The 11,868-nt window shown below is 42.6% G+C and overlaps 1 protein-coding gene across 1 annotated transcript in view; it reads right to left on the bottom strand.

The window, feature by feature from the left end:
* Window positions 1-6,330: 6,330 nt before the first annotated feature.
* LOC112077816 (N-acetyllactosaminide beta-1,3-N-acetylglucosaminyltransferase 2) overlaps window positions 6,331-11,868 on the bottom strand; it is a gene marked incomplete at its 5' end in the record, with an annotated part of 15,046 nt that continues 9,508 nt past the window's right edge. Inside the window, one exon of the mRNA XM_070441840.1 lies at window positions 6,331-10,426. Coding sequence (XP_070297941.1) covers window positions 10,226-10,426 — 201 coding nt within the window. The remainder of the gene's footprint in view (window positions 10,427-11,868) is intronic.

Below are 11,868 nucleotides of genomic sequence, written 5' to 3'. Positions count from 1 at the left end.
AAACCCGTGCATGCAAACTTCTGTAAGATTTCTCCTAAATGTCCAGAGGAAAACTACAAACAATGCATGCAGGGCAGATTATTAGGCCGATTCCACGTAATAAATAAAATAAAAAAAGAGCAATTCAGTTTTGGAAAACATCTAAAATACAGTGACCCCCTCTCATATCATTACCAAGCCCTGCAATCCAGAGCTGAGCAAAGAAAAGTGTCCCCTCATTCAGCTGGTTCTGGGCTGAGTTCACAAACCTGTTCTACTAACACTGAAAACTCAGGACCCTCATCCAGCTGTCCTGAGTTCACTAACCAGTTCTACAACACACTGAAGCCTCAGAGCCTCATTCAGTCTGTCCTGGGGCTGAGTTCACTAACCGTTTCTACTAACACACTGAAGCCTCAGGAGCCTCATTCAGCTCGGTCCTGGGGCTGAGTTCACTAACCAGTTCTACTAACACACTGAAGCCTCAGGACCCTCATCCAGCTGGTCCTGGGGTGAGTTCCCACTAACCAGTTCTACCAAAACACACTGAAAACCTCAGGATCCTCATCTAGCTGGTCCTGGGGCTGAGTTCACTAACAGTTCTACTAACACACTGAAACCTCAGGACCAGAACATCCAACCAATCAGAATAAACCCCAAAAATTACAACTCAATCAAACTACATTGCTTATTGGGAAACACAAGCACAATGCAAAGCTATCTGGCCCTAAATAAACAGTACACCGTGTCTAACTATTCGACCATGGATTAACTGATGAAAAACCTTAGAAAAACTTTGACAAAGTACAGCGCTCATTTGAGGCACAGCCTTGCCATTGAGAAGGGTAGCACACAGGAAAACCTGGCTCCCTGTAGAGAAAGACTGTGCAACCACTGCACAACAGCAGAACCTGAACGGAGCTGCAATTCCTGACAAAATGTCAAAAAAAATAAATTTGTGTAATTCCCCCAAATTTGAAACTCATATTCAAGGTTTCAAAGACTCTCTGATGAGGATGACTGCCCGTCCTGTTTGGGAGGACGCAGAGAGGTGTGGGTTGGCAGCGCACTACATTGCTGCTGCCATAAGATGAGGACAGTGTCTGAAGACCAACCAACCTGCACATGTCCTCTACTGTATTATTGTTAATGTATGGTATTTTGACCCTTGGTTATTGATGTTACTGTTGTACCGTTGACAATTTTTTATCTTATTATTTTAATATTGTAAATATCCAAACGTAAGCTTTGGCAATATGTGCATTGTTACATCATGCCAATAAAGCAAATTGAATTGAAAGGAGAGAACAGAGGAGAGAGAACAAAGGAGAGAGGAGAACAAGAGAAGAGAGAGGAGAGGAGAGGAGGGGAAAGAGAGGAGAGAGTGCGAGAAAGAGAGAGAGAGAGGAGAGAGAGAGGAGAGAGAGAGAAGGAGAAGAGAGGAGGAGAAAGAGAATAGAAAGCCCCACTGAAGCATCAGGATCAGCATCTCATTTCCTGTGTATATTAACTTGACTCCTTTCATAGCCCCCCCCCCCCCACCCACACACAACACGCCACATTTAAAGGGCGGGACAGAGAGAGTGCCAAGGAAATAGATAGATGGAGAAAGAGAGGGACTGAGAGGCCCTCCAATTCCATGTGGAAGTGCACAGACAGTCACACAGACAGTCCAGATCACACAGACAGTCAAGCACAGTCACACAGCCAGTTCACACAGCCAGTCACACAGACAGTCACACAGACAGTCATAGCCACAGCGCCAAAATTAATTCCAAGCCTTCGCAGTGTGCCAAGTTAAATGTGAATGTAAAAAAAGAGAAGACAAGGCTGTTAGAAGGACAGTGGAATACGAGACAGTGATGTTATAACTCTGTGGGCCCTCCCATTCTCTACAGGGGCCAGCAGGCAGGTTGGAATCCTAGACAGTTGTGTGTGTGTGTGTGTGTGTGTGTGTGTGTGTGTGTGTGTGTGTGTGTGTGTGTGTGTGTGTGTGTGTGTGTGTGTGTGTGTGTGTGTGTGTGTGTGTAACAGGCTGTAGTCGTAGTAGTGAAAACAAAGACATCGTTCTGGTGCGTTGGATTGAGTTCCAGCCACATCAACTTCCAAGAAAGGAAAGATGGAAAAAATGGTGCTCTGAGAAGAGGGATCGGTGGTTCTCTGGATAATGAAGCCCAGATCAACAAGGACTAAGCAGCTTCTAAATGTGCTCTGAGAAGAGGGATCGGTGGTTCTCTTGGATAATGAAACCCAGATCAACAAGGACTAAGCAGCTTCTGTTTATCTTCTTTGTTTTGCCTCTCCGACATACTTTATCCATGTTGCTTATTCACTTCTTATCTCCTCCTCTACTTGTTTAGACATTCCAGTGAGAGAGAAAGAAGAGAGCGCTCTGGGGCCGTTCATCTGAACCATGGGTGAATTAGCAGTGTCCTCAGAGACGGTCGTCGTGGCAACCACCTCCCTCCTCCCAAAATGTGATGAGGGTAGGCTGATGACGAGGTGTGTGTGTGTGTGTGTTTTCTTAAACTACGGTGTTAGGAAGGTGTATGAAGGACGTGTGTTGTGTGTGTGTCATTGCCAGGGAAGGTAACTGCAGCTCTACTCTCAGAGAACATCACCCTGCTGTTATGTGGTATGTTACAAGTGACATCATGGTGCCATCAAAGTGACATGAACTAAATGGACAGGATGAGGTGGTATTGCTGTGGTTTGTTAGGGACATAACTAAATGGAACAGGATGAGATGGTATTGCTGTGGTTGTTAGGGACATAACTAAATGGAACAGGATGAGATGGTATTGCTGTGGTTGTTAGGGACATAACTAAATGGAACAGGATGAGATGGTATGTTGTGGTTGTTAGGGACTAACTAAATGGAACAGGATGAGGTGGTATTGCTGTGGTTGTTAGACATAACTAAATGGAACAGGATGAGGTGGTATTGCTGTGGATGTTAGGGACATAACTAAATGGACAGGATGAGGTGGTATTGTGTGGTTGTTAGGGACATAACTAAATGGAACAGGATGAGGTGGTATTGCTGTGGATGTTAGGGACTAAACTAAATGGAACAGGATGAGATGGTATTGCTGTGGATGTTAGGGACATAACTAAATGGAACAGGATGAGGTGGTATTGCTTGTGGTTGTTAGGGACATAACTAAATGGGAACAGGATTGAGGTGGTATTGTTTCTGTGGTTGTTAGGGACATAACTAAATGGAACAGGATGAGGTGGTATTGCTGTGGTTGTTAGGGACATAACTAAATGGAACAGGATGAGGTGGTATTGCTGTGGTTGTTAGGGACATAACAAATGGAACAGGATGAGATGGTATTGCTGTGGTTGTTAGGGACATAACTAAATGGAACAGGATGAGTTGGTATTGCTGTGGTTGTTAGGGACATAACTAAATGGAACAGGATGAGATGGTATTGCTGTGGTTGTTAGGGACATAACTAACCACCTGTTTTGGTAACATCTGAGAAATCCTTTGGTTGTTGTATGTTCCTCTGTAGTCTTGACGTGAATAACATCCACTTTCATATCACTTCTGCCCCCTGGTGGTGAGAACTGTCCAGTGGAAACAGTTTCCAATATCTTTTGTTTATTTAGTTTTATTATAAATTGTTTAATATAAAACGCAACATGTAAAGTGTTGGTCCCATGTTTCTTGAGCTGAGAAAAAGATTCCAGACAAAGCTTATTCCTCAGATGTTGTTCACATCCCTGTTAGATTATCTAACGCTCACTATCCACCTGACACATCCCTGTTAGATTATCTAACACTCACTATCCACCTGACACATCCCTGTTAGATTATCTAACAGCTCACTACCCACCTGACACATCCCTGTTTGATTATCTAACACTCACTATCCCCGTTAGATTATCTAACACTCACTATCCACCTGACACATCCCTGTTAGATCACTAACACTCACTATCCACCTGACACATCCCCGTTAGATAATCTAACAGCTCACTATCCACCTGACACATCCCCGTTAGATTATCTAACAGCTCACTATCCACCTGACACATCCCTGTTAGATTATCTAACAGCTCACTATCCACCTGACACATCCCCGTTAGATTATCTAACGCTCACTATCCACCTGACAGGTGTATCACGAAGCTGATAAACAGCATGATCATTACACAGGTGCACCTTGTTCTGAGGACAGTAAGGCTACACAACCACATCTTTCCTAGAGGTCACTAAATACACTACCACATCTTCCCTACAGAGGTCACTAAATACACTACCACATCTTTCCTACAGAGGTCACTAAAGACTAGATCTACCAACAACCACTGAACCTCAAAATATTTTTACATAACCCTCCATTTCATAAATGAGACAGATGTGAGAAGATTAAAAAAAATTATAATCTAAACGTAGTTGATTTTTGTTGTACCTCGGGTAAGGTCATGTCAATGTGTGGGCCTTGCAACCAGCCTTAAAGTAGTTTACAAACATCACTCAGCTGTTTCTTATCTTCTTCAGTGGTTGAATATAGAATTTAAATAACTAGAAGTTGCTTTACCACCAGCTGTGGTAGTTTAAAAACATTGCCCAGATTTTCTGTTTGTATTAGAAGTTTGTACAAATCTTYTAAAAACAGGGATAGCATTTCTTCTATAATAAACACCATTATCCAACACCATCTACAAAAACAGCAAAATATTCTTTATTGAAAAAAATAAATCTAGGTCATAGCAAAAKAACCACACATGGCATGGTTCTGAGAAATCACAGGTGAAAAACAAATCAAACAGACTCAAATGGGTAACAAGAAACAAAAGGCATGTATTGGTATATAATATATAGATATATCTACAGTGCAGAATACGTCCAAATCAAGTCTTATAGTGTTGCAGAAAAATAAAATAAACAATAAACATTAATATCAGAGGTAACTTTCCCCATATCTCCGGGTTTCCAGGAACTCCTAGTTGAGAGGATGCTAAGAACTTCTTCCTATGTTCCTTCACAACCTGCGATTTCTAGAGAAAATGGCGATTTGAGGGAAAAAAGTTACTAAATATCTACATACACTACAGTCATACAACAATTCACCAGATCTAACAGAGATGTATAGGTCAGAGAAGAGACATGAACAAAATCATGTGGTGATGATTTTGTATGTTTCATAACCATGGAAACAAGGGTTTTGCGACATGGAAATAGACACTCTGATATGTAGAGTGTACCAATATGTACACTGAACAGAAATATAAAACGAAACATGTAAACTATTGGTCCCATGAGCTGAAATAAAAGATCGCTGAATATGTTCCATACACACAACAAAGCTTTTCTCTCATTTTGTGCACAAATTTGTTTACATCCCTGTTAGTGAGCATTTCTCTTGCCAGAGTAATCCATTCAACTGACAGGTGTGGCATATCAAGAAGCTGATTAAACAGCATGATCATTACACATTGCACCTTGTGCTGCTGGAACAATAAAAGGCCACTCTAAATGTGCGGTTGTGTCACACTTGAAGACAATGCCACCAGATTCAAAGCTGTTGCAGAGGATGAATGTTATACTACTAACGTACATATAGGTTATTACATGTTGCGTTTATATATTTTGTTCAGTTGTGTCGCAATAGAGGAATATTGCACATTCTTAAACAGAAATTAGAGAGAACGAATTAATGTTAGTCTCATCAAGCCATGAGAAACAGGACAAGTGATCCAATAGAGGGGCGAGAGGAGAAACAGAAAGGTGGGTAGAAAAAGAAGCGATATTAACAGAAGTCACCAATTGCCTGATTTTAAGCCTCAGTCAGATAAATAACAAGTGATATACTGAAAGCCTCGTCTGTAATGCATAGCTCGAATCATACCGGCATAGCAGACTTTAAAAATCAGGATTATAAATACATCATTATATGTAAACGTCTCCACCCCTACTCTAACCACCTGACAGGCCACGTCAATATTTGGTTTGACACAGTGACGACATCCTGTTTTTGGTTCGACTTGTGCTGAGAGCTACAGTAAGTCCCAAAGAACGCCAGGGAAACAGGAATCTCACAGGAAGTAAGTAGTGAGAGCTGCTTGCATATTTGTTTTTCCTGGGAGATTTTTACCGCAGAAAACAATATCATTTCAATCGTAAAAATTTCATCAAAACTATTTTTTTAGGCATAAGGTCAACATAGTGTGGTTAAGGTTAGGCATAAAGGTCAGCAAGTGGGTTAAGGTTAGGCATAAGGTCAGCAGTGGGGTTAAGGTTAGGCATAAGGTCAACAGTGTGGTTAAGGTTAGGCCATAAGGTCGCAGTGATGATTAATTAGTTGAGGCATCAATGTCAAGCAGTTGTGGTTAAGGTTAGGCATAAGGTCAACAGTGTGGTTAAGGTTAGGCATAAGGTCAGCAGTGTGGTTAAGGTTAGGCATAAGGTCAGCAGTGTGGTTAAGGTTAGGCATAAGGTCAGCAGTGTGGTTAAGGTTAGGCATTAGGGTTAGCAGTGTGGTTAAGGTTCGGCATAAGGTCAACAGTGTGGTTAAGGTTAGGTTTAAAATAACATTTTACGAAAATGAATTGAAGAAATGGGCAGGGTTTACGACTTCATGGCTGGGGTAACTAGTATCTCGCCCCAAAATCTCATAGGAAAAACTCATTTGCGAGCTTCTTAGCTTACACTTCTGGGGTGTGTTCATTAGGGTACACCATTGAAAATAGCTTTGAAAACTTTTGTAACCTTAATGGTTTGTTATTGGACTAGTACAGATCAGAGAACACTCAGCACCATTAGGCTGTACCAGGTCTTCAGCCCTGTTATAGTTTCGACAAATGCCTCTATACCCTTCCTTCCTTCCTTCCTTCCTTCCTTTATAATTGTTCTGATTTGACATGGTCTGGTGACAGAGATGTGATGAGAGAAAACAACCACATATAAATCACCAAGAAAGGACTGAAGGAAGAATTCAACAGGATCTCTGTCTTCAGGGTGACTAGAGGAATTACGTCCCTGTACACCGACCCAGGCAAACAGGGGAGTCATTTCATTGGTTCCATTTCGCCAGCAGAGTCATGAGGCGTGTCTCTACGAGGTTGCAATAAATCAGGGATTGGTTTTGCTGCACGCTGTGTACATAAAACAGTTGAACAGATTCAGTGTTTTCAATAAAACAGCACCAACTCTTTTACTGTACACATTGGACAGTCTAACAGAGGGGTTTTTGGAGACTGACTTCCGCCCTCTTTGAAGCAGAGGCCCTGCCCTCACTGTTTCCTGCCCACTTCCTGGTTACGTCAATAGAACCCCAGGGCCACGTTCAGCAGCCAAAACGCTGCAGATAGAAACACCAGAAATAGAGCCAACATGATTCCTTATCCTACAGGTCAGAGAGTTCTACATAGCATATTTCTATCTGAACGTTCCCAAACATTGTGTCTTGCTGAACGCGCACCCCCAGGGGGAATGGATCATTATCACTGTCTTCCCGGCACAACGCCCCTCAACGTACAGCCTGTCTTCCCGGCACAACGCCCCTCTACGTACAGCCCGTCTTCCCGGCATAACACCCCTCTACGTACAGCCTGTCTTCCCGGCACAACACCCCTCTACGTACAGCCCGTCTTCCCGGCACAACGCCCCTCAACGTACAGCATATAGATATATTAATTGACGCAAGTCATTCCTGACCTGGGCACAGTGTATATATGTAACTTATTCAACATCCATTTCTTTCAACAGTAAAATACACAAAAACAAAATGTACTATAATTGCCACCCAATAAGAAATTGGGCAGACAGTTGATTAATACATTAGTTGATAAATAAACACTTTATATAAAACATACAGCTCTTTAGGTTAGATCGTCCTCGATGCAGATCACTGCGAGGAGATCAAATGTTAGTTACATCAACATTCCCATTTCAATAATGGAAATTCTCTGACATAAATGGAATGAACTCTGACACCCGTCTTCCTATAACCCGTTAAGGCAGCGGTGGGATAGAACATTCTGGATTTGACCTTTGACATGTTTTTTTTTTTTTACCATCTGACAAGAACAGTAATTATTGTGGATAAATAAAACAGTATTTCTCTCTGATCTACTCGCAAACAGGCAGTAAACACAGTTGCAAAACAAAAGCTTAAAAACATGAATGACCCACTAGCCAATCGCCTTGGTCACGGTTCAAGCTTTATCTTGGTTATAGGTTGTGGGGGGGGAAATATGTGAAAATATTGTGAAAATATGCTATAAGCAGCCATTTCAGCGTGACAGTTTCTTTGTTAATGAAGATGGCTGGTTTATAAGGAGGACCTGAAGCAGGAGGACCTGAAGCAGGAGGACCTGAAGCAGGAGGACCTGAAGCAGGAGGACCTGAAGCAACACTGAACAGGGTTGTTCCACAAACGTTTATTTTGCATCCCTTTGATATTTAAGTAACAACTGTGCACCAATACTGTATTTTAACAGCCTTCTATATTAAATGAAGTGCCCTTTAATATAGACCACAAAATCTGACTTTTAATATGAAAAGACTTGCTACGGTGSCATAAAGTCAGTATTTTGGCATTTCCCTTTGACTTCTAGGAAGATTTTTAACCCACTTAAAGCTGCAATCAGCAGTAGAAACAATAAATTACTGAAGAAATGTAACCACTCAAATTCAATAGACAGGGCTATGGATGCAAGGACTGATGTGCTGTGAMAGKGGAACTAAGCTCACGGAAGGTATTTATCAGTTATATTCTTCAAGAATCAAAAATGGACGTAGCAACTGCTGACTGCCCCTTTAAACCCCAAAAGTTGTCACCACCATYGTAAAGCCCTAGTCATTCTGTTGCTTTGACAAAGTCATTTCTAGAGATTCATTCATTTAATGTGATTAGTGATTTATTTTAAGGTAAAATAAAACACACCTGTCCCTGATTTTACATGAACTGAACTCTCGCTTTAATATGGTGAAACTATTCCTTCTTAAATATGATTTTTTCCCCAAAAGAAACATTGAACATCGAATAGTGAAATCAGTGTGAAAGCAGGTGAGCCGGTTCTGCTCTTTTTGGACGTGTTCTGATGGGAAACTGAGTGGGTTGAGCAGAACACGTTACATGTTACCCAGAAATATATACATTTTTAAAATAAGTTTGCATTTAAATGCCCCTCCCTGTTGCACAACAAGCTTCCATTCCCCCCGTCACAAAGCGATTTATGGCTGATTTAAGATGAACTCGACAACCCCTGTTACGGTCAACCCCCCGGTTACGGTCAACCCCTGGTTACGGTCAACCCCCGGTTACGGTCAACCCCTGGTTACTTTATTTGGCACTTACTATAGTCAGTGTTTTACAGCATTTTAAAAGCTCTCTGTGCCGTCAGACACACAGTGTTAAAGTATCATCATAAAGGTCCGTCAGATCTCTTCAGAGTGGAAGAAGTGTTGTGTTTTTCAGTTGAACATGTGCTCTTTTTATTGGATTTATTTTCCCAAGTGACATCATCCAAGAGGGACTCGTTTGGTGGCACGACCAAACATCTTTGTGGACATTTCTATCTAGCACGGCCCAGACCAGCTGAGCACTCATCCATTAGCCTGGTTCCAGATCAGTTTGTGCCAGTCTTGCCAACTCTTTAAGGTCATTTTCACACCAAACAGATCTGGGATCAGGCTGCTCATTCACACCACCTCTGTCTCCAACTCCTCATAATACGGCAAGGTACAGGCTCTTTGTGCCGTCAGACACACAGTGGGGAATCATGGTCCATCACACTTCACCATCACAACCCCGTCTTGACCCTTCAGAAAGCTCAGAGACGCGTTGGTCTGCCGTTGTGCCGCCATCACAATCACGCCCTCTTTATCTCGGGATTCAAAACCTGAACTGTTTATCCAASATTCAACTTTGAAGATGGTTAACATCAACAACCATGATAATAACAACAATAAAGCTGCCAATGTTCGACTGACCCTCCTAGAGTAATAATCCTACCCTCAAAAAATATATAAATATAAAAAGTCTCAAATKGTGGCTGACCTTTAGAATGTAACAACCCTACCAAGTGTCACAAGTGGCCACTGACCTCTCACAGTGTTACTAGAACAACCAACATAACAAAATGGCTGCCTGTCATGGTGTCTGGTCCAGGCAGTTTAAGTCACCTGTCTTCCCTGGTTACTGACAGCTCAAATCAAAAATGRCCACAGACACCTGTTGTCCCCGGTTTCTGGTAGCTCAAGTCAAAATGGACACTGGCTGGGTAGTTACTGACAGGTCAAGTTGGGGTCATTGAGCCAGGCCCAGATCTGGATCATCTCCTGCGGTGTCCGGCTATGCACCAGCATCAGACCYTTATAGGCACACGGGTTCCTCCTGTACTTCTCCTCAATGTCAAACGTCTTAAAGCCTTTATGTTTCTCCGGCCCCAGCCCCAGTTTCCTCAGACACATCCCTGTGTATTGGGCCTAGGCACACTACCTCCTGACAGAGCTGGTGTAACTGAGCACATTTCTAGGCCTCCTTGCTCAAAACGCTTTTTCAGTTCTGCCACAAACAGTTCTATTTTTGTTTCATCAGACCAGAGGACATTTCTCTAAAAAGTACGAACTTTGTCCCCATGTGCAGTTGCAAACCGTAGTCTGGCTTTTTATGGCGGTTTTGGAGCAGTGGCTTCTTCCTTGCTGAGCGGCCTTTCAGGTTATGTCGATATAGGACTCGTTTTACTGTGGATATAGATACTTTTGTACCTGTTTCCTCCAGCATCTTCACAAGTCCTTTGCTGTTGTTCTGGGATTGATTTGCACTTTTCGCACCAAAGTACGTTCATCTCGGAGACAGAACCGTCTCCTTCCTGAGCGGTTATGACGGCTCGTGGTCCCATGGTGTTTATACTTGCGTATTGTTTGTACAGATGAACGTGGTACCTTCAGGCGTTTGGAAATTGCTCCCAAGGATGAACCAGACTTGTGGAGGTCTACATATTTTTCTGAGGTCTTGGCTGATTCTTTTGATTTTCCCATGATGTCAAGCAAAGAGGCGCGAGTTTGAAGTAGGCCTTGAAATACATCCACAGGTACACTCCATTTGACTCAAATATGTCAATTAGCCTATCAGAAGCTTCTAAAGCCATGACATATTTTCTGGAATTTTCCAAGCTGTTTAAAGGCAGTCAACTTAGTGTATGTAAACTTCTGACCCACTGGAATTGTGATACAGTGAAATAAACAATTGTTGGAAAAATTACTTAGATGTCCCAACCGACTTGCCAAAACTATAGTTTGTTAACAAGAAATGTGTGGAGTGGTTGAAAACGCGAGTTTTAAGGACTCCAACCTCAGGTATGTAACTTCTGACTTCAACTGTATGTCTTGCAAATGTTTCGTATTGGTGAGTGACACCTGGGACACAGGGACACTCGGACTCTAAGTGTGCTGACATATAAAATGGGATAACAGTGGAGTAATGAACAAAATACTCAAATCTGTATATTGTTTTTTTTGTAAATAAAAAATGTTTTAACTCTACCTCCAGTGGGACTACCGGGACTCGTTTTCAACCTGACTGTCAAGGAGGTGCTCTTCTGAGCTGGATGACCACGCCTGCCCTGGAGCTCAGTTCATCTTTAAAGGAGACGATGACGTCTTTGTCAATACGTTGAGGATCCTGGCCTTCCTCAAGGGCCTCTCGGGCCCGGCCAAGGGACCTGTTTGTAGGGGTGTGATCACAACGCGGGGCCAAACAGGGATAAAAAGGTCAAGTACTTCATCCCAGAGAGTCTGTTGGTTGGCAAGTACCCGCCCTACGCGGGTGGAGGGAGGGTATCTGTACTCCGGGGACCTGGCCAAGCGGCTCCACGGGGCCTCGCAGCACGTACCCTCTACCCCATCGATGACGTTTAACACAGGGA

Source organism: Salvelinus sp. IW2-2015, unplaced genomic scaffold (genome assembly GCF_002910315.2).
Source record: "Salvelinus sp. IW2-2015 unplaced genomic scaffold, ASM291031v2 Un_scaffold4942, whole genome shotgun sequence".
In the NCBI taxonomy this organism is placed as follows: domain Eukaryota; kingdom Metazoa; phylum Chordata; class Actinopteri; order Salmoniformes; family Salmonidae; genus Salvelinus; species Salvelinus sp. IW2-2015.
The sequence above is the reverse complement of the archived record's forward strand: the minus strand, read 5'-3'. Positions and strand labels throughout refer to the sequence as shown.